At 41.2% G+C, this 27,300-nt stretch overlaps 1 protein-coding gene across 12 annotated transcripts in view; it reads right to left on the reverse strand.

Annotated features, from left to right (window-relative positions):
* OSBPL6 (oxysterol binding protein like 6) overlaps positions 1 to 27,300 on the reverse strand; it is a 216,115-nt gene that overhangs the window by 36,952 nt on the left and 151,863 nt on the right. For 7 of the 12 annotated variants that reach the window (XM_047872081.1, XM_047872079.1, XM_047872080.1 and 4 more), the window contains 8 exons: positions 26,044 to 26,097; positions 24,642 to 24,755; positions 24,355 to 24,525; positions 21,172 to 21,304; positions 13,688 to 13,791; positions 13,020 to 13,112; positions 7,887 to 7,961; positions 2,439 to 2,604 (listed from right to left, as the gene is read on the reverse strand). In XM_047872081.1, the coding sequence (XP_047728037.1) occupies positions 2,439 to 2,604; positions 7,887 to 7,961; positions 13,020 to 13,112; positions 13,688 to 13,791; positions 21,172 to 21,304; positions 24,355 to 24,525; positions 24,642 to 24,755; positions 26,044 to 26,097 (910 nt within the window). The remainder of the gene's footprint in view (positions 1 to 2,438; positions 2,605 to 7,886; positions 7,962 to 13,019; positions 13,113 to 13,687; positions 13,792 to 21,171; positions 21,305 to 24,354; positions 24,526 to 24,641; positions 24,756 to 26,043; positions 26,098 to 27,300) is intronic. The other 5 variants (XM_047872090.1, XM_047872085.1, XM_047872084.1 and 2 more) reach the window with 4 other exon arrangements.

Here is a 27,300-nt window from a genome sequence, read left to right on the forward strand (position 1 = left end):
TAAAAGAAGTGGAAATTCTTAGCAAAAAACACTGGCCTGAATTAAGAGGGCAAAACAGTGGGATCACAAGGGACTCAAAATCTATTGATTTATGTGCCATATTCTAGTCATCATCAATTTAAAGTTACTAACTTGATAGCTGGCATACATTAACCCCACTGGCAGTTCTATAAGCAGACTCTCATACACTTCAAAATCCATAATTCTTTCTAAAGAGTTCAACCAGTAGTCATAGAAAAGCCCTTTTTTCTAGCATAGTTAGAAAAAAATATGTTGTTTCAACAGGGGCTTTAAAATCCTGTTGAACTTGGATTTCCTGAAAACCTCAGGACTGCAACTGAATACACAAAACTTTCCTGGGGCTATCTTCAAATTTATTCATCTCCTTTTAGAGGCTGTGCTATACACACTTAATTCACACATTTGTTATCTCATTCTACCTGCTCCTACAGCCACCTCCTGCCCCTGCTGTTAGAAGTAAAAGGTACTGGCTTTACTGGCCATAATCCTATGCTGTTACATACAGAAAATAATATTGACATAATTAGCATCTGGCTCAGAAGTGTAATAAAAACATACTAGCAAATAGGGCACCTATGTGGCTCAGTTGGTTAAGCATCCAACTCAGTTTTGGCTCAGGTCATAATCTTGAGGCTCATGAGTTCAAGCCCTGCCTTGGGGTCCATGTTTACAGTGTGGAGCCTGCTTGGGATTCTCTCTTTCTCTCCCTCTTTCTCTGCCCCTCCCCTACTCAACTGTCTCTCTCAAAATAAATAAACTTAAAAAAAAATAGCAGGAGTAAAATAGCAGGTGAAAGAGAGTTGGCCTTACAGAATTGCAATTGGGAAATCTACAGAAAAAAAGCGGAGAGATGATTTAGTTTAACTGTTTCCGGATTATAGAACTGAAGAAATATCTCATAGTACATCTTTGCTGATAGTTTCACAGTATAAAATTTTGTGGACTTCAACATTCCTAGAGATGCCCTCAGTGCATGCCCCTTCTTTTCCTGAGCTACCAGGCTCTTGGGCATTATTGGGCCCTTGAGATGTTCTATTTAGCACACATTTTCAAAATATTTTAGCACCTATTACCAATAGCCCCAGGGTAAATAAATGTCATTAATTTACAGTAAGATGTTAGTGACTGAAAACAACATAATGTATATCTTTCTCTAAGAGATTATGCATTTTATTTTTTTTAAGTTTTATTTATTTATTTTGAGAGAGAGAGAGCATAGGCAGGAGAGGTGGGGGGGGGGGGGGGTAGAGAATGAATCCCAAGAAGGCTCTAGACCATCAGTGCAGAGCCTGACATGGGGCTCGAACCCATGAACTATGAGATCTGACCTGAGTTGCAACCCGGAGTCAGATGCTTAACCGATTGAGCCACCCAGGCACCCTGAGATTATGCATTTTAAAAGACAACGCCTGGGAAGGCACTATCTTAGATCAAAAAATGAATTTCAGTGACTGAAACTTAAATACTGTAGCAAAAGCGAGGGTGGTAATTTGGAACCCAGGCTCTTGGTAAACACAGATAGGACTGCTCAATCCACCTACAAGCTACTGCCCTGACTCTTATTTATTACACCCTGCTCTCTATGGCTGATGGCAATAACTGAACCTATGCAACGCACCTTATTGAAAATTTAATATTAAAAAAAGTGACTCTAAGGTGGGGTCAGCTTCCCCTCCCCTCCAATCTGAACTGGCCTGTGAGGCTCTGAGCAGTAGAGTGCAGTGGAAGTGACTGTCCCAATCCCAGAGTTGGCCTTGAACAGGACTGGTAGCTTCTATCCCCATCTATTCTATCCCCTTGGAGTCCTGAGCCGCCATGGAGAGAAAGAGGAACACAGTTATGTGCAACCTTGCAACCACCCCTCCAACATGCCAGGAACACAGGGGAAGCCACCTTGGATCTTTTCAGCCCAATCCAGACTCCAGCCAAATACCACTGAGCCCAGGCAATGCCATATGGCACAAAAGAACTGCCTACCCGAGCCCTGCCTGAACTATAGACTGTAAGGTACAATCCATGAGTGTTATTTAATAAAGGAAAAGAAAGATTCCAACAGAGCTCCTTGCTAAGTGAGGATAACCCACAAGTAGGTATGAAATGATAACTAAAAGACACCGAAAAAAAGATGCTGAGTAGTAGCGTCCTGGTGGCCTACCTAGAAAAACTTGCTGTCTTTCCTCCTTTTTCTCCCCACTCATGACACTTTTCTTTGTTCAGTCAAAACTGTAAACCTATGATGCGTGTACTCCCAAGAGGCAGGCATGATACCCCACTGCATTCTTTATATAGAACTCCAATCAGTATATGCACTATTTAATCTTTCTACCATGACCACCTAGGCAAGGATGAGAGAGTAAATGGCAATCTCTCACCAAAGAAGAGAGCTTCTATAAAGGGCACGTTATGTTTGTTGTTACCTTTCTGTGCAATTAGACAAAATTCTTCTTGAAGCTTTGTATAATCCGTTGAGCTTTCCAGAGGGTCTGTGAGGTGACTAGGGGGAGTCTGAAACTCGATATCTGCACACAGGTTGGGGTTGGAGGAATGCAAGCGAACTGGCGACATGGTAGCACTGAAAGGGACCTGAGAGGGCAAGACACCAGTTAGAAAAGAGCAACCGTACATGTTCCACATTCTCTTACACAGGAAAGATCTCTTCCCTTCTTCAAAATACTAGATTCCTCTCCAACGATACACGCAGAGACACTCAGGACTCATTTAATTTGCAGGTGGCTGCGGTGGGAAAGAGCCTCACTCCCCATGGTTGAGGTGGTACTGCCCGTGGACTCACTGGCCTCTCCCCGTTACAGGGAGAGAGGGCTACAGAATGACAGGAAGGACAGGCATCGATACAGTTGTGTCTAAAAAATTGCTGGCAGGAAACAGTAGCCTGAACTCTCTTACAAGGTCTGGGTACTCGTGTCACGGGGCTTTTTATGCTCACTTGTTTCTGGGCCCGGAACAGGAGCTTACAGAACAGGTAAAAATTGAAGAGGCACCTAGACAGAAAGATTTACTTGCTCCGTGGCCATCAGACAAAACATAAATAAGTTTAATAGTAAATACAATAATGGCTTAAAGGGACACAAATACATTTGAAATTGATTTATTAAAATATGTTCGTAAGTGAAATATATATTATATATAAAATATATTTGTAAGTGAAATTGATTTATTACAAATATATTTGTAAGTGAAATAAATTACTGTAGTTTCCCTTTGTCACATACAACACTGTTACACATATGAATGTGGCTTACGAACTGGCCAATATTGAAAAACATTAAGTAAAAAAAGTCATATTACTATAGATTTTCCCAAATGGCTAGAGGTACTTTCTTGCTCATGCTGATCTGGGCTAGTCTTCTGATGGGTGGGGGCAAAGCACCTTTCCCTCTCCTTCTGGAAGGTTATACCTGACTATTACAAATGCCATAGGCCAAACATTCTTAGAAAATGAGAATACCAATTCCTACCGTAAATCAGATCACCAGTAATCTCCCCTAATTCTTACTGCACAGATGTTCATTCAGATGTCTTCAAGAATCATTCTTTAGACTCCTCCAAGAGCTGAATTTTATATAAATTAAGGGGTAGTTCACACCTTCTAGCTAACAGGAAATATGCTTGTCTGATGTATATGTATATCAGAGCCACTTCCTTTTTTTCACATTTTGATTTAGCTTTAAAGTTCTTGACAGAAAATGAGAGACAGTGGGGGAGGGGTAGGGAGGGAGGGAGAGATGGAGAGCGTGAGACAGAAAAAAAGGAGGAGAGGACGGGAAAAGGAGCATGTGCATGTGTACTGAGGATACAGAAGATAAATGGAAGACAAGGAGCAAACCAAAAAACCTAGGCTGAACAGCAGTCTGTGGCCCGGTGTGAGGGCAGCTGGGACTGGAGGGGGTCCTTTGCATGTAGCTTTGCCATGGCAGTGGCAAGGAGTTATTATCTCAAAGGATATCCAAAACTTACTGGGGAAGGAAGTGGGCATGAAGCTTTCTCCCTAAACTCAGCTAAGCTAAGCACGTTCATATATGATATCCAAAGCATCTGGTACCTGGAATTACCAAGTAGCTCTACTTTGTCCTTCATGGGGACCTTGGCTACACTGGGTTGGGACACATCTACAACTGGTTTATCTCGGCAGGATCAGAATTCCTGTTATTCCAGAGAAGAGACATAAAAGTGGCAGAGAAGCCATTTGAGAAAATGGAATCCTTGGGTTCCATAATGTGCTAGAAACCTGTGTAGGTAACTCTGTGATAATGACTGAGGTCTTTTGGGGATGTCTCTAAAGGATGTAGAAGAATATTCGAAGATAGATGAAGGGCATTTCTGACCTTAACTGTGAGGATGCTAAATCCAGAAAGAGCAGTAAGCCCATAGCCCTCTGGGAGGGACACAGAGAATCCATGGGAAGGCTGGTGGAGATCAGCAAGTCATGGGGAGAAACTGTGACTTGAGCAAATGGGTAGACCGGGGAGTGTTCAGATTTAAGGAGATGGTTTCCGGACACAAAGATCTAGAAGAGCGCTTAAGAAAAAGAAATGGTGGTGTTTGGTGATGGAGAATGAAACGCATTGAGATCATAGGAAAGGGTTCTGTTTGCATCCAGGTGCCCTCAACACTCCAAGGACTGGCATGAAGTAGGAGGGGAGGCAGGGAGGCCAGTGGAGGCCACAATGCAATAAAGGCCCAGACATTCCAGTGAGGGCTCAGACTTGTCCCTGAGATAATGGCCTGTCTATTAAAAGTTGGAATAATATGCTGAGAAGAAAAACACATTACACATTTATTTTCTTGAACATAATGGAAGTTTAAATTGGTAACTTAGGCAGTCAAAATGAAACAAACAGAAAAACCTAAAAAGCAAACAGTAAAAATGATCTTGTATATAGCCCCCAGGGAAAAACACTCAAAATGCTCCATTCCAACTGCAATCAGACAGTTCCCTGGGAAACTGAACCTAATTTTTATATACTTCTGGCTGAAAATGTTTATATTGGTACTCTTTTTGTTAAAAGTAGTATATGGAATGGACATTTTAACTGAAGCATTCATGACGTGAAATTGAGAATACAAATGGAGATGTATTAATCTAACTCTAACTGAATGCCTCTTCAGCCCCTTCAGTTTTGTGTTCATCAATTTGAGTATTATGGGATTCAGAAACTGAAGTGGTAGCTAGGTCTTCTGTCAGTGATGGCTGGGATGGGAGCTGTCGACAGGTCTCATGGTCTGTGCCCTAGAATCCTCAGTGCTGGCTGCGGACTTTACACCCTGCTCAGGAAAGAAGTCCAAGCCTTCCCTGAGATCCTGTGCTGGGGAAGAAGCCTGATCCTGGAACATTCTGGTACCAGCTAACTGCAGTTTGGAATGGGGGTGTTAGGAGGTACTTTGAACACCTGTCTGTAAAGAAGTTAAAAGAGAAATGACCGATAGCGGAACGACAGCAATGGTAAACATGACTGAGGAAAGGAAGACACAAAAGCAGGTCTAAGATCCTAAGCATATACAACTGATGGAGCAAATGTGGAAAGTGTCCTGCTGTCCTTCCTCTGCCTCACACGTACAGGGAGCCTCGGGTGGAGAACCGATCGCATTGGGGGCCTTCGGTGTTCTTCTGAGGGGAGGGGCCGGTGTGTCTCTTTTCCCAAACTCCTGTTCTATTGGGTCTGGCTGATGTGATAAGTGAACCATTTCAAGTTCCAGTGTTGGGAACCGACAAGAATACATCTCTGAAACATCTCCTTTGGGTATACTTTTCTTTGGGAGCAATCTCAGCGGCCCCACACACTTGAATGGGTCTCTTTCTCTCTGAGGGAGAGTAAGTAGCTAGGAGTCATTTGGAAGAATTCTAGGTAAAATAGGACACGCTCAAAATGTATAGGATGAGTTAGTGCTGGGAAGAGGGAAGACAGGGAATTCGGAAGAACACTAAGAGTCACCAGCATCGGATCACTTGATATATAAATGAAGGGGCCAAGGGAGCAAGCTGAAGTTCCCGCTAGATGGTGTTATACTTTGCTATGGAGTCAAAGCTATAAATCCTACAAGGTTTAGAGTAACTATTTCCTCCCTTTATTTCTGAATAATTACTAAATGCCGCCAGCTTTTGTCATTTGATGCTTGGAATTATTGGAAGTTATTCTTAACTTCTGTGGTCACTGCTACCCTGAGAGGTGGGTGTTAATACTCTCTGCTTTTAAAAGCTTTTTCTTTTCTGTTTCCCATTCTATTTAAATAGGTTCTAATCCCAATTTTCTTATACTCACTATATATATATATATATATATATATATATATATATATATATATATATATATATATATCTGCAGTTAGAAAGATGAACACAGTAGAAACACAATCACTTCCCTGTATGCATTCTTGAAGGACATTATTTAAGGAACCACAGGTATTTTCACAAGAGGACTGACCTTTCCTTTCCATACTGAGGTACTGTTCTCTCTTTGAAAATCATCTGGATTTCTGAATTTTATAAATGAAAGATTAAGAACTACTTACCTAATTTTACATTTTTCTATTGTAATAATCTGTTATGGTGTCACATATTATGCATACATGCATAAGATACAGATTAATCATATATCAGTTTCACTGATTTGTTTAAATGTTCACAAAACTGAGTTTAAGAATCAATTCCCTGATAAACTCCAAGCCACTGGTTCATTTCATAATCAAAAGCAATTCTATCTCTCAAAAGATCCAGCTAAGCACCCAGATATAAGGCAGGAATCAGTTATTAATCAAAAATAGAAACCCAACAATCCTTGCATGAGTATCCAGTCTCTTACAATGCAACCAAAACCTTTTCATGTTTTTCAGCAATTCTAGCCTTCAAGTATATTCCACCATCAGCAAGGGCAAGACTATTGTTAATTCAGAAAATATTACCTAATAGCCAGAAAAACCTAACATCCATGATTGCTATGAACTCAGTATTCTGTATTTTAAAAAGTTGACAGGATGTCAGGAGTAAGCAAATATTATGATCTGCTTTTATCCAGCAAAGGGTTCTTGTATTTACATAGTCTATTTTCTATTCAGAATGCACCATTCACTATTCTAAACAGCTTCTACTCAATTTAAAATTTTGGTTATTTGCCTTATCTGTTTCAATACTTACTCTATCCTCCTAATACCCATCGTATTTTCTCTTAAAACCAAAACAAACCAACCTGTCTCTATATATGTACATTAAGCACTATTTAACTTTGTAGTTTTCTCCTTTCCACACTGTATTTTCTGATTTTCAGCTCAATAATCTTTCCAGAAAACAATTTTCCCTCGCTAGGTGTAATTTGGGTAGCCATTTAGAAATGACATCAAAATTCACCTTTTCTTACCCTCTCTTTTCTTTATTCTCACATCCTTTTCAAATAGTCACAATGCTACAAAAAAAAGCACAATTTATGTCTGTAGTAACATGACTTTTCTTAGAAAAACAGAAATCAGTTAGCAGGGGTTCTGATATCAGTATGACCAAAAAATAAAAAATAAAAAAATATATAAATAAGTAGATAGATAGATAACAATATCATTTTAGGAAATTCTGTATCAGTAACAGGTTACTCAGTTTTGCAACCTCGAATTTACATGGTTTCTTACACGGACAGTTGAAGAACTGGATCAGGGAGTAGTTTTCCATCGCAAACACGAATACCCATGTGCAACACCTGCCATGCAGAGACAGCCAGAGAGCATGCAAAAGCTAGGCCAGCACGGGAGTGGGTTACAGTTGATGCGGCTACACAGAAGGGGCACCACTGGGACAGGGAAGGTGACGCTTGGGCAGTTTCTCATTCTTATTAAATGTCCACTTGAGATTGAAATCCACTCACTGTTGTAGCCACTGCTGCCGCTAGCCTCTGCCGGCGCCGAGTGGTGCTGAACTGGCCCTTCGCAGATGGCCCTTCCTGACAGTGAATGAGAGAAGAGGAGGGAGGAGAGGCCACGCGGGGAGGCGGGGGGCGGGGAGGAGGACACGGGGAGCGGGGAGGGGAAGACACGGTGGCGGGGGAGGAGAGGACAGGATACAGGAGGGTGAGAGATAATCGGACAAGGGAAAGGGAGAGTTTTTAAGTGGAGTTGACTTGTCCTAAATCGTAGCCCTGACAAGTGCTCGAAGGGGCATTCGTAATGCTGTGAGAAAAGTTTTTTGTTGGTTTTTTTTTTAATTTATTCATTTTTGAGAGACAGAGAGAGACAGAGCGCAAGTGGAGGAGGGGCAGAGAGAGAGAGAGGGAGACAGAATCTGAAGCAGGCTCCAGGCTCCAAGCTAGAGCCCGACACGGGGCTCGAGCTCACAAACCGCGAGATCATGACCTGAGCCGAAGTTGGACGCTCAACGGACTGAGCCACCCAGGCTCCCCAAAGTTCGTTGTTTTCATTGCAGAACCCCTCAACGTTTAAGTCTAGTTGCTGAATATAACCCCACCCCAAAGGGATATGGGAAATTATGAAGTGATGAACAGCTTGTGATTTTACGGTAAAATAAATGCGCATATTGTTTTACCCATGCAATGTCACGTTGTATGAAACCAACGGCATTTCCAATCAATGGAAGCAAAGATGAACCTAAGTTCAGGAAAAATGATTAAATAAATAATGTGCAAAGGCCAAAACCAACAAGTTGTAATGGGAGTCTCCCGTCAGCCAGGCAGAATTTTTTTTTGTTCCTTACTGGGAGGAAAAGTACACAAGCAAGGGTACCAGGAATCTTCAGCTTCCCATTTATTCCCCTACTAGAAAGCTCACTGGGATTCAACATTAGGAATGGTGTTGGGATTTTCAGGTTGGAGAATTTTTCAAGGAGGAAGCCAGTCCCCACAGCACAGAGAAAAAACAAACAAACAACACAACACAACACTCAACGTCCTCAGTGTGTTGGCACAGTGCTTACAAAAATCAACTATGGAAACCGGAAAGCATGGGTTTCATTTAGTGATGTGCATCTATGCATAAACTAGTAGAAGAATACCGGAGCTTTCTTCTCTGTCTCTTTTTGGTGGCCAGGATTATGGGAGAATGATATTTCCTTCTAACCACTCAAGTCTGCATCCATCTGACAGACCCTCACTCTTCGTGATTGTGAGCGGTCATTTCAATTCCAGTGACCCGAGAGGGACTTAATACCACCTAACAGTGCAGATTAAGGAAAAGCAGTATGACTGCTTAAGCCTTTTTGGAACAACAGAAAAACATTTTAAATTTTTATCTCTCTAATCCTCTTCGAAGTTTCCACGTGACATTCCCATTTCTCTTCCACGTTCATAAATCTTCTGCATGCATTACGTGTATGTTTATTGGATACACATATGCCTGTATAATGTGCTTTCCACAAAAAGTTTTCTACACAGAACCCCTTCATCTTTCATGTAGTAAGTAAAAGGAGGAAGAACTCATTTTTACCCTTCAGTATAATTTGAGCACCTGTGAGGTCTAGGACAGCTACATATGAATGACAACAGATCCTTTATCTGCTACTTTCCATGCTTCCTGCTAGTCCTCATTCTCTCCAACAACTAGGGATCTGGTATTAATTTGTGCGATTAGTCATGCAGGAAACCCAGCAGCTCTCGGGTCTGTGGCAACCCTTCACAAACCAGTCCCTTCTCACCCTCCTCTACCTCATTGAAAACAGCCAAACTGTTACGGTGTGATGGTTATAATGAGATTTTTATTAGAACCCGAAACCTGAAGTTTGGGAGAAAGTCCTTTTTCTAAAAGGTAATCTCCACAGAGCCTTCCAGAAAAAATGCCTTCGATGAATCACATGAAGGATTTCTGAGGCTAGCTTCTCAACAGCTTCTAGTAGAAATACGGCCATGCAGATCCAACATTTAACCTTCATATTCAAATCAATAGCACAACCTAACCTATGTGAAGAATAAGATCCCAAACATACAGTGTAACACGTTCTTCACTGCTACTTTCCCGAGGTCAGTTTTCTAAATGACCTGTCTTATAATCATTTCAAAACAACAACTACTGCAGAATGCTGAATACAAAGGTCAGTGCGACAGTACCAATAACAACAGCAGCAGTGACAACAAGCACCATTACCACCACCAGGCCGTCGAGGTTCCTCCACAAAGGGCTGGTGCACCACAAGTTACAAACAACAGAGGGGTTGAAAAACGAGCCACTCCCTACAAAGCCTCTCACATTGGCTGCCACCACGACACAGAGAAAGTGGTTCAAGAAGGGAGATGACGGTGGGCTCAAAATAAACACTTGCCCTCGGCTCCTGTGATCAAGGAGGGAACAACCTGTGTACTAGGGTGGGAGAAGGTGGTAGGTATGTTTCATCCACTAAATAAAGATAAATGCTATGTCTTTCTGTAAGCAAAACAATGACGAGTAAAGACATTTACATTGGTCATAGGCATCCCTGGCTAATTTTATGGTTTCCTAGCCAAGTGTGTATGTTGGAGAAACTTCCAAGTAACTTCCTGTTAATAAAGAATGAGCACCCAGGGGCGCCTGGGTGGCTCAGTTGGTTGAGCATCCGACTTTGGCTCAGGTCACGGTCTCGCAGTTCGTGGGGTTGAGCCCCGCGTCAGGCTCTGTGCAAACAAACGGCCAGAGCCTGGAGCCTGCTTCGGATTCTGTATCTCTCTCTCTCTCTCTCCCTCCTCCCCTGCTCATGCTCTGCCTCTCTCTGTCTCTCAAAAATAAATAAATGTGAAAAATAATTTAAAAAAAAATAATGAGCATCCTAAGGGCGGCTAGAAGGCCTGCTGGTTTGGGTAAGCAGCACAGGTGCAGGGACAGTCCCAAATTCTGCAGCATTCACTCTACAATACGTTTTGTTTTACCAATCTAACTGAGCGCAGGGTTTCTCTGGGAGTAATAAATAGCTCACTGCCACCTCCAGGCCTAGTGATTTCCACTTGGAGTCAGAACTGAATCTTCTACTTTTGAAAGTTTAACGTTTTCTTTGAGTGTGGGAATGAAGTGGTTTCAGTTTCCCTCAAAAATAATTGAACTGGAATCACAAGGGCCATTTTGTTACTCTTTGGCAAAACAGAAACAAAGCATAAATAAACATTTAAAAGCAAACTACCCCAATATGCGGCGGAAGTACGAATGAAGAATATTTTCCTGTTTTTTGACCAATTACTTCCGATGACTCAAAAACATCTTCATAAACTCTCCTCATACAGAAAAGCACAGTCTGTGACTAGAAGGGCTATTCAGAGTTGCATTCTGTTTCCTCCAGGAAAAACCGAGAGATATAGGGATCACAGTGAGCCTCACGGCCACGGCAGGGCAGCCACGGGCATCCTGCTCAGACTCTCTGAGGACCAGCTAGCCTCTTCAAGGCAATGGCTGTGAACAGCAATGTGTTCAATGGCGTACCTCATAAAAACGAGATCGAAACAACATCTGTCTACAAATGTATATGTTCATATGATGCGGCCTTCTTCAATTATTTTTATAATGGTTCTTTCTTTCTTGGCTATGAGAACCATAGATGACATGTTTTAAAAAGCCCCACAAAACTAGACAATCACGTGCTCAAAGCAAATGAAACTGCCAAAAGCAATTTGAGGTAAATTTTTGGTGAAGTCATCTGGCACATATGTCTTCTACAGTATTAACGTTCTGAATAGAAAACACACAAAAACATACTGAATAAAGGAACACAATAAATTGTGTTCCTAGAATGTGGACAGTCTAACTAAAAAAACCATGAATCTTTAGTGCTTGTGAAAATTTATTTTCAAATATATCCTATTAGCAAGCAAAGCACCAAAGAGTTTGTTACTTACACACAACACAAAGAATATCAATATGGTCAGAATTAAAGAATTATTGTTCACTCATAAGACACTGAAGATTTCTGGAAAGCAGTTCCTTTTACCTTTTATTAGAATATTTGTGGGGGATGGGAGGGAGGGGAGGGTGGGTGATGGGTATTGAGGAGGGCACCTTTTGGGATGAGCACTGGGTGTTGTATGGAAACCAATTTGACAATAAATTTCATATACTGAAAAAAAAAAAGCATATTTAGAATACACCAAAAATTGATTTATGGTGTAATAAAAAGAAAAGCAAAATCCTAAGTCTGATTTTGATTGTTGGGGCAAGAGTTTTTTAGATAATATATAGCTAGGATCAGAATAGTAAACATTCTAGTTTAAAGATCTGAAAATAATATGATTATGACACAAGAGGTTTTAGGCATTTACCATATTTCATATCACTTCGATGCAATAACATAAGATGTTCTTACTTGAAAAACTTTAAACAACTCATTCAAATAAATAACTTATTTACAATAAATTTCAAGTAAATTTATCATGAGTCATTAAGACTTTCATGATTCAGATTTTAAAAGTGATTGTTGATCGTCAAATAATACCTCTGTTTGACAAATCATAGAATTTTAGAGTTGAAAAGGAATTCAGAGATAATTAAGTTAACTCCATCACCTTCCCCGGGAGCAAATGGAAACCTAGAAAATTTAATAGAAATGCACGAGATTACACTGCCAGGAAATCACAGTGATTACACTAGAGCCTGAGTTTGTTGACTTCCAATCTTTTGCAGACCTCATCCTTTTTCATTGATACATAAAATTTTGGATAAAGCTAATACATAAAAGGCTCTTTTAAGATCAAGTGTATATAAATGAGTGCTCATTACAACACACTGGATTTTTAGCCTAGATTTTTAAGGTAATTTTTTGTTAAATTACATTTTAATGATTCAAAGGCCATAAGTGAGAAGGAAAATGGCATTTTGTAGTCCTATTAAATCATTTTAACCTTTCTTTTAAATTATTTTCACTTATTCCAGAGTAAGATGAATAGATTTCTCGCTATTTTAGATAGTATAACTCAGTCTGTAAAGCCCTGGCTTTAAAGCATTTCAGCTGCTTTAAACTTCTTAACTTCTATGAATTGATATATAAAGACTAACACCTTAAAATCATATAAAAATATGAATGAAGGAAAAGTCTGTACCTGCAGTTGTATTTTTGTATCTTTGCTGACACTTTTTGTTCTCCATCGTCTTGTGACCCGCTTGTCTTTCTTTGAAATATCTACACAGTTAGCCTACATTACACAAATAGTTAAAAAGCAACAAAGTATTATTAAGTTCACACAGATGATACAGATATAGACAAAGAGAGCATAGCATGTTAGTAAAGAATCCTTGTTAGCCACCCTAAAGCAAACCAGCCAGGAGAGAAAGTCCTATCTGACGCACAGTGGGCATAAAAAGCAGAGATAAGAACTTGATCATAAAATATATCTGTCTGCTATACAAAAGGAAAACGGGATTACAGATCTTTAGCATTTTTTTCCTACATAAAAAAAATGGCAGTAATTCTGAGACTAAGTTGTATCTTCAAAGCTATCATTTCTAATGTGACACAAACATGGAAGAATAATTCACATATTTATTTCTTCTATGAGTTTGTACTTAGATATAAAATATACATTAAGATGTCAAAATAGATATCTTAACACAATGACACCATGAATTCAAAAATATTAGAATAACTCCAGAATATAGATTAATTTGTACTGTATTAGTCATTTCCTTTTAAATGTTACCTTATATATTCATAGAACAATCCAGTAAAAATTCTGTGTTAATGACTTAAAGTCCTTTTGGTAATGTTTACCTGCATGTCAGTAAAGTTAGGTGCTGACTGGGTTCTCTGAAGTATTTCCAAATTTTGCAGGAGTTTGCTAAGTTCCACAAGGTTTGACTGGCAGTGTGCAAGGTCTAAGAAAAATCAGAAATAAAAATATGTTAGAACTGGGCAGGGAGGGGCAGGGATGGCAATAAAAGACAGTCAATCCAAATTATGGCAAGTATGATTAGGTAGAACCATGTTCATATAATGATGATACTGGCAAATGAAACAAAACAGACCCTTCTCCAGATTAGCACCTTAAAAGCATTGAGGATTAAATGAAGTCAATGCCTACTTACGAGTTAACAGCTAGCCACGACAATCTCAGTGAAATTGTGTGTGTTCACTTTCCTGTTCAGGTGGCCCTTGTTACATAGGAAGCACACTCAAGGGAACTTCAGCAGTTGTATGTATGGTTTTAGTCTTAGGAACCTGTCTACTTACTCCTAACATAGTTTACAAGGTGGCTACCTGGAATTTAGATGGAGTCAAAGTCAAGTTCAGGAAAATAAGATGGAATACAAAGTCAGATAGACATATTTTTCTGTGGTTTAGATCACTAACAATGTTGCAATGAATGATTTCTTTAAAACCTCTGAGGGATGTTATACTAAACACAACCAAAGATTCTCGAAGTGTGTTCCCTGGCCCAGCAGCATGAGAATCACCTGGGCATGAAGCTTATTGAATGTTTAATGAAGAAATGGCTTTTAATTTTATTTTTAATTTTTGGCTATATTTGAACAAGAGAGAATTTTAAAGATTTGCATAATAAAATATCACTCTTAAAAATTGAATTTTGGTACAAGAGTATTGAGTTATTAGTATTACTTACACAATTATCAATATTTAGAACATGCTGGTGGTTATGTGATTACTTTTGGATGTATACTGTTTATAAAGAGACTGCAACAGGACACATCTATAAATCTGTTATATTATAAAGTGGTTAGAGTATGTAGTCAGTCAAATTTTGGTGGGAAATTTCATTTATATTTTCTTTGTTTCTCATTAAGTCTCAAGGATCTGCATTTTTACAGATATAGTACAGGCAGCAAAATATTGCTGTTAAATATGGCTCAAGATGAGCTGGGCCAAATAACACAGGGAGTTGTGTTTGGGGGATTTTTGACTTTTTTGTTGGATATAAAAACAGAGGAGCTAGGGGCGCCTGGGTGGCTCAGTCGGTTAAGCGGCCGACTTGGGCTCAGGTCGTGATCTTGCGGTCCGTGAGTTCGAACCCCGCGTTGGGCTCTGTGCTGACAGCTCAGAGCCCGGAGCCTGTTTCAGATTCTGTGTCTCCCTCTCTCTGACCCTCCCCTGTTCATTCTCTGTCTCTCTCTGTCTCAAAAATAAATAAACGTTAAAAACAAAAAAACAAAAAAACAAAAAACCAGAGGAGCTACTACTACAAGGGTCTTTCTAGGACTCCCAATCACTGCACACTCTATGGAGAGCAGGGTAGCAGCAGTTATAGGGTCAGGCCACACCCTCTTCTTCACAGCATCTGCCTGAGCATGGAGCCCAGATGGGCTGCTCAAGGGCAATGGTTGTTCTTCAGAGAACCGTTGGCCATCAGTGTCTTTAAACTCCTTCAGAGAGGAGGTGTGTGGAGGACAGTACTGAAGAAGACAGCACCTGCCACCACCTTCAGGGGAGGCCGTGCCCTTGTGCTCCCATCCTCTTCCCTATGAAGAAAACAAGGGTCCACTGGTTCAGGAGGGTAGGAAATACAGAGCATGAAAGGAAAAGAAAGAGGGAAGAAAGTAGTGCAAATAAGGAAGGAGGGTTAGAGGGAAGAGGAGAAGGGAGATGGGCTAGAAAGGGCCTACATTTTAATTTGCATTTTATTTATATGTTTTTTAATGTTCATTTATTTATTTTGGGAGAGAGACAGCACAAGCAAGGGAGGGGCAGAGAAAGGGAAAAAGAGAATCCCAAGCAGGCTCTGCACCATCAGTGCAGAGCCTGACATGGGGCTCAAGCCCACGAATTGTGAGATCGTGATCTGAATCGAAATCAAGAGTCAGACGCTTAACTGACTGAACCACCCAGGCACCCCTAATTTGCATTTTAAAGAACAAAACTGTATCATAAGCACCATGCTAGCAGGGACATTTTTTCACATTATCCATGCATTGAGCCTTCCATCTAGTGAATATGACACCCATGCTTCTTACTAAGTGTGATTATTATACACAAACGGTGTATGGAGGTAGCATAGGAATCTGGAAACAGGGCTTCAAACCATCAAAATAATATCCACTCTTTTTCTAAAAGAATGGAAAGAGATCTTTGTGAATGAAAGTGATTCAAGGCAAGAAACCTAAAACTAAGCTTCAGGTGACACGGACTGACTTTACATCTCCGGGTTGCAGTCTCTTCACCTGCCAAGTGGTGGCAGTAATATACCCGCCTCTTCCCTTCCTGCTTTAGAGTAGCCACTGAGATGGTAGGTGGGAAAACGCTATGAAACCCAGAAAAGTACTGATCACACTGTGTTTAATCATGCCGCATGGCCTTAACTTGGAGCAAGCTGCACCCGTCCTCACCACTTCTATCGCTCGAAATATGGGAGAGATGAACTCCTTGGCAGGATTTCACTGCTTGCCTAAGTCTGGATGTACATAAGGATTATAAAGATTTGCCAAAGGCAACAGAGGTATCTTTAAAAAAAGAAATCTCTAAAATTTCTTTAAGATTAAATCTAATTTTAGCAATGGGGAAAAGGAAAATTATGCTGAGAAAAAAACTGCTGAGATAGTTCATAATAGTGAACAGTTAAAAACTTAAATATCTAGCAATGTACTTATTTTCCCATCATGTTCTACCTTGCTCCAAAAAGAAACAAGTCGTCCAACTGTGGAATGGTTAAATAAATTACGGTATGTCCAAAGTTATCAATCTATTATCTCATTTAGATACCACTGATGGAAGACACTGGGTACTCAGTACAGTTCTAAGTATAGGGAATATAGCAATCAAGTAAGATTCATGGAATTTACATTCTGGTAAAAAAAAAAATTGCAAACAATTTGTATGTTAAACTATTAAGTATCCATCTTCAACACTGGCATACAGAATACTAATTTAACATTTCATTTCCATGGGGGAAAAATGCTTTCCAAGAGCCAAACAATTCCCTTATGTAATTGAGATCTGGACTGATGTAAGTTCAGATCTATGAATGGTTCACCACTTTGAGTATTAGCACTATAAATCAGATATATTATGGGTTCAAGATGTTACATGATGAATTTTTGAAATATAAACGTCAATACTGGGGACTCTATGAAATGATTAGGAGAGACTAAAAATAAAAGTGTTGTGGGAATTTAGAAAATAGAGAGATATCATCAGAGCACACTTAAAAGAGAGACTGGAATCTTTTCTGGGTCTGGAGGATTGATGGAAAGGATTCAGCAAAAGAGAAAGGTGGAGAAGGGCAGAAAGGGCCCTGCAGGTGGGAAAGAACAATGCGCACCAAAGCACGGAGGAGGGAACATGCAAGTGTGTTCAGGAAATAGCAAATACGTTCAGTTGGGCCAAAGGAAAGCAAAGTCGAAAGGGTAGGTAGGGACTGAAAGCTGAAAGGTGGATGTTGTTGTTGTTGTTATTATTACTATTATTATTATTATTATTATTAAGTAGGCTTCATGCCCAGTGCAGAGCCCAAGATGGGGCTTGAACTCAAGACCCTGAGATCAAGACCTGAGCTGAGATCAAGAGTCAGATGTTCTGGGGCGCCTGGGTGGCTCAGTCGGTTGAGCGTCCGACTTCAGCTCAGGTCACGATCTCGCGGTCCGCGAGTTCGAGCCCTGCGTCGGGCTCTGGGCTGATGGCTCAGAGCCTGGAGCCTGCTTCCGATTCTGTGTCTCCCTCTCTCTCTGCCCCTCCCCTGTTCATGCTGTGTCTCTCTCTGTCTCAAAAATAAATAAATGTTAAAAAAAAAAATTAAAAAAAAAAAAAAAAAAAAAAAAGAGTCAGATGTTCAACCGTCTGAGTCACCCAGGCACTCCTGAAGGGTAGATGTTAAATGCTGGGCTAAGTAGTTTGGGCTGCAGAGCCCATGGAGAAACACTTGAAGGGATTTTTTTGCATAAAAGCTATCTAAAGATATGTCAGTCTTGAAGGGAGAAGTATGTCATGGGCAAAGAACTGGCTTCAGGGTAGGTCAAACATCTTCACCAGGGGAGCTGTGTGATCTTGAGCAAATTCCTTAACTTGTAGGCATTTCACTTTCCTCTTCTGCAAAGTGGGGATTAGTAATATTTACGTCTCACGGCTGAGTGCACTGGCTTGCTCAATGCCGGCCTGGGGCCTGGGCAGCTCAGTCGGTTAAGTGTCCAACTTCGGCTCAGGTCATGATCTCACGGTTTGTGGGTTCGAGCCCCTTGTCGGGCTCTGTCCTGACTGCTCAGAGTCTGGAGCCTGCTTTGGATTCTGTCTCCCTCTCTCTCTGCCCCTCCCACGCTTTCACTCTGTCTCTCTCTCTCACTCTCAAAAATAAATAATAAACATTAAAAAACATGGAAATGCCGGTCCAGAGTTGCTAACACGTTCAATAACAGCAATTTCCCAAAAGCCTATGAGAGGTGAACAGCAGAGCTGGAGACTGAGGACGACAACGTCAGCCAGAAGGCTGCTGACCGGCCAGAGACTAGGTGAACAGTGGGTCTGAGGAGGGAAGCAATTTGAGAGGAAGGGCAGATGAGGGCAGGGGGAAGGGTGGGTGTTTTCAAAGAAATAACAGAACTGAGTTTGGGCTAGATGAACAGAGTGGGAGGGTCAAAAAACCTCTCGGGTCTCAGAGGTGGTTATGACAGCAGCACTGACAAAAATAGGGGAGCCCAGCAGCTGGGGCTGTTGCCGGGAGAAGACAGAGGCTGGTTTCAGACAGGCTGAGGAGGGGCGTGACAGAGAGTACACACAGACGGAGCCAATGGCGAGGAGAGGCGGCAGGAACAAAACATAGGCTGGATGAGGAGCTGAGATTTATGCAGTTTTCAGTCTTTTTGAGAGGGTTATGGTGCATGTGCTCTGGAGTCAGACCACCCACGCTTGAACCCCAATTCCACCGTCACTAGCTGTGTGAACTTGGTCCGAGTGAGTTGATTCCCCTGAATCTAGGTTTTCTCATCTGTAAAATGGCTCTGAGAGGATCAAATGAGTTGATGCATACAAAACAGCTAGGACAGTGCCTGTCACACAGGAAGAGCCTGATACCTGTTAGCTGCTGCTATTATCACTGCCACCGACCCCCCTCATCATCACCATCACCGCCACCACTCCCATCACCATCACCACTATCTCATCAAAATAGAGATTCCAGCTGACCCTATGCGCATGCCTGTCACCTCCGAAGTGCAGAGCGTAGTCGTTAGAATCCAGTTGGCCTGCCCTAGCCCTCCAGCTCTCCCCAAGTATTTGCTGTGTAACACGGGCTAGGTATTTGACCTCTGGAAGCATCGGTTTCCCTATCTATAAACACATGGTTCCTAACTCCTGCCTGGTACTACTGTGAAGATTCACATGAACCACGTATGTAAAGCGCCCAGTTCAGTGTCTGGCCCATTAACGAGCTCCCAGTCAACCAGAGTTACTATTACAGATGCCGAAGGCAGAAGACTGAACCTTGATCGATCCCCACAACTGACGCTGACCAGACAAGAATCCAGGGAAACGGAGAAGGAGCAGTTGGAGAAAAAGGAAAACTTCATGGGGTCTCAGGGAGAAGTTCTCACAGAGGAGGTCCTACAGGGCAGGTCAGAGATGAGGTCTGAGAACAGAGTGGAGATCAGATGACCTCTTGCTACTAAGAATGCCTTTTTCCTTGAGCAAAAGGGGCAAATATCAAATTACGGAGAGAAGCTGGAGTCTATGGACAGAGAGTAGAAGTGAATGGAAGATAAGGCTGTCTCCCAGAGAAGGGGTAGTTATTGCACTAAATCCTGAAGGAAACAGAGAGGCAGGATAGAAGACACAGGTAGAGTAGTCAGGGTGGGAAGAAGCAGGAGCACCCCAAGACAGGAGAGGAGGCACAGGGAAGGGCCATGAGTATTCTAGAGCACACAGAGAGACAAACACATCCCTCTTGCCCCACCAGCCAGGGGCTTTCCTGGCATCAAAGCCAATGTCTCTTCACTTTGGTCAGATGAATGGATTTTGCCCCAGTGGATGGTGTCAATCTTGTCGGCAAAGGAGGCAGCCAGGTTAAATACCACGCATGTTTACAAAACTGCGAAGTTAGTAGACAGGTGGAAACATCTAGAACCACTGCTGAGGGGAGACTACAGTGTTTTAAGACAGTGAGGTTTGGCTTCTTTCCCCAACCTGAAGACCATATACTCAGATGAATATCTGTGTGTTTTGTAAATACACTTAAGTACAAGCCTTTGAATGGAATGTCAGTTGGACATGCTTTATGAATATAACATCCTGTGTAAAATCATATTTTCACATAAACATTGAGTATGGGATGTGTCCAGGGCTAATCAAAATGCTGTAGACTTTGAGTTCACACACACATAGAACAAAAAAATATATATATACTTTTGGGGGTTGGGATCAACATGAATTGCCAAACTTCAGTTTTTCTAAATGAGGACATAAGAAAATAATCCAACATCTACTTTCACCATAATTCCATAAGAGAAAATAATTTAATATAAATAAGTTAGGCCCAATATCATCACAAAATAATTTTTAAAAATTAAATCAATTTAGCTTTATAAAATCCTTGCCATATTATCCTTGTTTTCTCAGTTTAGGTCAAATGAAAACTATCTCATAGAATGGAAATGGTCTGTGGCAGTTTGGGCCAAAATGCTCAGTCAGGCTTATTACGAGGGAATAGAAAAGTTTCTGGAGATTAAGAGGCTCCACAATGGCAGAGTGAGGGAACTGTGTATATGTTCAGAATGGTTAATAACTGTCCCATGGTGGAACACCAAAACAGGTTAAGTGTGGCTAGGAAATGCCATATAATTTTGCTACTTATTGCGGGTTGTCAGGAGACATACACCTGCTCTCGGACAAGTTGAAGCAGCAAAGGAAGCTGTACAAGTGACCTGGCAGCAGTCGAGAGCAAGGGTGGAGGTACCCCGGGGGCTGTACTGGGCTGTGAGATTGCCCCCAGGGTGTGGGGTGGGGCAGGTAGGAGGCTAATGAAGAAAGACGGGGACTGGTGGTGAGGAAGGAGGTGGCAAGGCCAAAGCGGAAAGGGGTGAAAGGCAGGGGAACGGGGAGACAAGATTCAGTAGTTGTGAGGGTGCAGGAGAATGAACAGGTGGTAGGAAGATGGAGTCACAGGAAGGGGAAGGATCTGGTGCAGAAAAATAAGAACTAGAAAGGTGGAGGCAAACAAGGAGGCTGGAGGGGGAAGGGAGCAGCATCCACAGTTCAAGTTCACCTCTTTCGTTTCTGTTCTCGTGGCTTATCCTGAGAGCCTGCCCTGGGCAAGAACTAACCTTCTGCACACCTGTCCATTTCTTCCGAGTCCTGTAACCAGGCTGCCACCTTGCTCTGGCCGGTCGTGCAGGTAGCGGGGAGGCTGTTGCTGCACGGTAAAGGGGACTGCCATGGAAAGCTGTTTGCTTGCACCTACAATGAACGAGAGGAAATGGATGGTTAAGCAGAAACAGTATATTTAAGTGATTTAAACAATTTTTTTGAGATATCCTCAAAGTGACATCAAAAAAGAGAAGAAAGAGCACCCTGGAAATAGGGAGGAAGCCTCGGGGTTAAATGTGTACATGCTCAGTGAAGCCGAAATTCGTAAGTGATAACACTCATTAAGCCGCTATCTCCACCGTATGAGGAGTGGAAAACACTGATGTATGTTATATCTTAAGGGTCTGCCAGCTCAAATTCCCAAAAAATTTAATTTGCTCAGCAAGTTGTATTGGGCATGGGGTCCTTATTACAGGACTTCTAATTCATGAGTGAAGGCCTTTGCTTTCCAGAAGCTCTTACTTCCTTATGATCAGCTCAAGGCCTCATCAGCCACATGTGATTCCTAAATGCATTATCCACCACCCAGCAGCTGCGCACTGCTTTGAATGCATATTAAAAACTGTAACATACAAAAAGTCAGCATTGGCAAATTATCATTATCTACAGCTGATAGACTTTCCCGTAAAGGGATTTTATGTGAAATAAAGTTGCAGGAAGTATAGTAAGGAGATAACGCAGTGAGTTCAGTGAACACTTAGTTGAAAAAGCAGGAACTTACTTTTGAAAAAGCTGAAGCAATGTCAAAACTCCATATCTGACTTTCATATTCAATTACAATTGATTGTGTCTGTCCTAAATCATCATGAAGTGAAAGATGCACGTATTTAGCAAACCCAGACTTATTTATTACCCACACGGGGCCACATACCAATTAACGTTCAGGACTCTCATAATTTGATACTTAGAATGCAAGCCAAGTGACAAAAAACTCTCTTCACTCTTTATTGCGTTCTGCTAAGTGTCACGGAGATCTTTCACCAAGTTCAATCTTAGAGGTGTGTCATTCGTAACTACAGCAATAGATCTTCTATGAAAACCAGAGCTAAAGAGCTTCTTATACCAAGGCAAACAGTGGAGAAGAACTGGCTTCAGTTCTCCATTCTCGGGTATCACCCAAGTTATTTAATAACTAACACAGGGATGAAAATACTACATCTTTTATCAATAGTCTATGCCAAAGATGCAGGCAGAAGCATCTTAAAGGATTAAATGTTCATATTTTAAAAATATCCATCTGGGGGCGCCTGGGTGGCTCAGTCGGTTGAGCGACCGACTTCGGCTCAGGTCATGATCTCACGGTTTGTGAGTTTGAGCCCCGAGTCGGGCTCTGTGCTGACAGCTCAGAGCCTGGAGCCTGCTTCAGATTCTGTGTCTCCCTCTCTCTCTCTCTGCCCCTCCCCTACTCATGCCCTGTCTCTCTCTGTCTCAGAAATAAATAAACGTTAAAAAAATTTTTTTAATATCCATCTGGGATATAATTCTTGTTTAGTTTGGACTAACCCTGGGATTCATTCTATTCTGTGGTGAGAACTCAGGGGGCCTGGAAAACCTGAGGACTGTCTTAGTCATTGTGTGTTGGGTCACCCAGTAAGTGCTCTACTTCCTACCCTCTGACCTCCTTCTTTTTCACTTCAGAACTGGATAGTATGAGGGTTAACCCAATACCTTGGTCCTAGGAGGAAGATGTTGGTTAAACAATTCTTGGCAAGGCTACCACCAGAATGAAACAAGGTTTAAGAGCCTTGTGAAACATAATTAATGGGATTTAACAAAAATCACTTAAGTGACTCCCATTAAAATAGTAAATAATGAGGGTGCCTAGGTGGCTTAGTTGGTCTGTTGAGCATCCGACTTCGGCTCAGGTCATGATCTCATGGTTTGTGAGTCTGAGCCCCACATTGGGCTCTCTGCTGTGAGCACAGAGCCCACTTCAGATCCTCTGTCCCCGCCTCTCTCTGCCCCTCCCCCTCTCATACTCATGGGCACGCATGCGAGCGCTGCCTTTCTCTCTCAAAAATAAATAAAAAACATTTAAAAAAAATAGTAAATAGTGAATACAGCAGTATTTCATGTAATCTGATTTGAGTAATCTCGCAGATTCCATGAGGTTTTTCCACGTTTTGCTAAGGACACTTGGATATATATTACATACATCCCTAAATAAGAAAGCAGAGAAAAGCAGAATCCTCACTGAAAGGTTCTTAAACCCAAATCTTTATGGCAGCCAGTTATTCATTCACAGATGTCTGTGTTCTCAATATCAGGTGCCAAGTGGGAAGCTGGAACACCCCTGGGCACTGCAATGTGGCTATGGTTCAGAAAACTTAATTACTGAATCAAAGGCAGAAACAACCGTCTCCCTGTCTCTTGTCCTCACTTCAGTTTTTAACAGGCAACACCTCTAGCTTTTCAGCCACATGAAAAATATGAACTCTTAATACAGGCCAAAGAACAACTTCAGCCTGCCTTAATCTGGTACTTAGTACAGTGGAAAGGGCACTGACTTTGGGAACACAGAGATGAGGATTTGGATTCTGGCTCAGCTGTTTAATGGTTATGTCATTTCTTTGAAAAAATTTTTTACTGTCTCTGAGTTTAGTCTATATTAAAAATTAGAGATGAGTGTCAAATGCTTAACACAATGGTTAATCACTCAAATAGTCTACTACATATATTATGGTCACATTCTTTAGCCAACTTACCTTAACTTCATGGGCAAATTCAATGGTATCTCTCTGAGTCATGTATGCAATATATTACACATGTAATATATTCAAGGTAGAGAAGCAAATTTCATTTTCAAAACTTTGTGGTCTTCTTATTACCACCCAGGAAAATATAATTTCTAGGGGCTGATTAGCCAAATGTTCACTCTACTTCCTAATATCCCTACAAAGCCATATAAAATTAGGATGTGGTCCATTCATAGAAAGGAAAAGTAACTATTAATTCTCTTGCTGATCCACATTCTACCTAACCTATACTTGTGATTAACTTTGATGCCAAATGTCACTGTTGTCTTGAGGGTTAGTTTACAAAATAAATCTTCTCTTCCTGGTTTATCAAATGACACTGTTATGTGCCTACATAATTTTCCAAGCAATTTCTGGGCTGATTTTTATATAACAGAGTCGTACCTTTCCATCCACAACAGAAACATTAGCAGCTGGTGAGGATTCAGCTGTGGAGGTTGAAGGAAATATGTGAAAACTAGCATCTCTTGGTGATCTGACAATTTCATTCTGCCGATACAATCGATGATGGCGCAATTTGGAGACCCATGCATCAAACCAGTCCTGGGATTTCACCTAAAACAATGAACAAGAGGAGATGGTAATGGTGAAACCAATCTCCTGTTTACCACTGGCACAGGCAAGTGAATTCCCCTGATAAAGGCAGAAAAACTATTGAGAAGTGACTTTACCTTCAAATGGTAGATATGCTCTTCTGTGTCAAGGTCTATTCTCCGAGCTTTCTTTTTAATTGACATGACCGAGAGTCCAACATCAATGCTTCCATGGACCTTCCCCTTTTGAATCTGAAGTCAGAAGACTAGTAAATAGGCTAGAAGGATATATGATTTGATGTGTTTCTGTACTGAAATGAGCTTAATGTAATCTTTAATTTATCTCTGGGAAAGGGAATACCACACCTTCTTTACACAAAAAAAATGGTTAAGGTTCTGAGGTTAAGGTCCTTAATCTGAGGACAGGTGAAGTTTCTGTGACTTCACACCAATTTCAATAAACAAGACTATTCATTTATTTTTCTTTTCTTTTCTTTTTTCTTTTTTCTTTTTTTTTTTAGTTTATTTGTTTTTAGTAATCTCTACACCCAGCGAGGGTTTGAACTCATGACCTGAGATCAAGAGTTGCATGCCCTTCAAATTGAGCCAGCCAGGCACCTCAGACTATTCATTTCTTAGTCCTGTCTCTAGCACAACGTATAATGCTAATCTTCATAATTCTAGATTGCAAAGCTTATATCCCAAAAAAGATAGGCTTAGTGGTTCCTAAAATAACCATGGTCAATCTTTGACCCACAACTCAGAACATCCCCAAGTAATCAACTAGAAGACAGCTGCTGAGGCAGAACCAGGCAGCTGAGACTGAGAGCACAGAGCAGCCAGGGCTCCCTCTTGGCTGCCTTTGTCTGATCAAGGACACACAGCTGATTCAGTGAAAGAGACGGGGACAAAACTGAAATCTGAGCCCTCTGTTATTTCCCCTACACCACAATGATAAGAAGGATGGCATTTTCCCGTTTTACATGCAAACAACTACTTCTTATATTAAAGAAAAATAATTTGTAATAATTTTACTGAGTTGGGATTCCCAAGATAAAAGGATGCATGAAACACAAATGAAGTTCATAAGATAGGTTTTAAAAGGATATAGACAAGAACAAAGGTTGCTTTAAATCTCAAAAAAAGCACATAAAGCATAGTTCATTGAGAGATGCATAAGAAAAAAAAAGTCTATTTGGGTTTTCTCTCCAAGACAGAAGGGGTGATTTTTATTAGTGTATCACTTTTAGGTGTAACCTTCTGTTTTGAAAAACACACATCACAATTGTTAAATTAAATCTTCATGCTCCCATCTGAGATTTTTATGCTAGCTTGAGCATAAGCATGAAACACATCTTCCATGGGACATGGAAGTTTGGTAACTTATTAATATATGTGCTGCCGAAGTGAGCAGGGTAACTTATTAAATCTTACAGGCACAGAAGAGCACAAAGCTGGTAGCTATGTCACAAGGCTTACACAATTGTGGTGTTTACTCACTTTAAAACAATCTTTGAAACATGTCCTGTGTGCTACTTACATCGAGTGGTGCCTTGGAATACTTTAACATGCCATTATCCAGGACAAAAAACCGCTGCAAGAACCAAACAACGCCCAGTTACCGTCTACATTTTGAATTCTATAAAACATTCACAAGCATGGGTCTAACGTTTCTTGGCATTTACTAATCAGTATGTTTGCTCATTTTAACTTATATGAATTCAGTGTACCTGGCCATAGTCAGTCACATTAAATGGTAAGGAAATCTGAGCTTGAATTCCATACTATTAGCTTACTAGGGTTCTTTTACACACAATCTGATGGAGAGCGAATCTCTCGACATGCTTTTCCTCGAAGGGAGTGGGCCTGGGGGATGGAGTCTCAGGACCCACAGCCAAGACTTTTGAATGAGCCACATCAGGGTGTCTTTGAAAGTGAGAAATGAGAATAACTCAGTTTAGATCACAGTGATTCTGTAAGGAGCTTCTCTACAGGGAATTGTTCACTCTGGATGTAAACTCCTGCATTTCCCTGGATACCACGGAAAATTCCTGAAAATGCTCAAGTCTGTTACAGAAGCCAGTGAACTAGATCTAGGAGTAATAAATTATCTGGAACATTTACGAAGGAGCTTTAGCAATATATTTGTTATCTCCACTTAGCAAAATGCTTGCATTTCACTAAAAGAGATTAAAAATACTTCTAAATTACATTCAGGGTTAAAAGAGAGAGAGAGAGAGAGAGAGAGAGAGAGAGCGAGCTTTTTGGCAATTTTTGTCTCCTTCAAGAAGCTCCTGGTCCACTCCAAATGAATCTAGCCATTATTGCTCCACAAACACTCAGGAAGACTCTGCTGGTTTCCTTGGTTTCCTTTCCATGGGCAATTCACAAGGGAACAAACAATTCTCAGGACCCACTCAAACAATGGGTCCAGTGCCCTCCTACGGTCTCTAAAAGTGCAAGGAGTCTTTCTATGGCTGGAAAATTACTCTGCTGGGAAGGTTTTATGTGATTTGGGACCACTTAGCTGCTGAGGTAGCAGGTGGTCAAGCCCAGAGATACTCTGCACAGAACTCACAGAAAGCCATGAAAACCCTTTTGACACAGGTACTGGGGGGGCAATAAGAAAGCACCAGAAGAAAGTATCCCCACAGATGAAAAACACTTGATTACTCAATCACCCAAGACACGGGCAATCACATATGCTGATGCTTGACTAAATATCTGATGGCGCTAGAGACCAGGAGAAAAGGCAATCCAAGTTGAGAACCTCCTACTACTGATATAGAAAAATGCT

Source organism: Prionailurus viverrinus, chromosome C1 (genome assembly GCF_022837055.1).
Source record: "Prionailurus viverrinus isolate Anna chromosome C1, UM_Priviv_1.0, whole genome shotgun sequence".
Taxonomy (NCBI): Eukaryota; Metazoa; Chordata; class Mammalia; order Carnivora; family Felidae; genus Prionailurus; species Prionailurus viverrinus.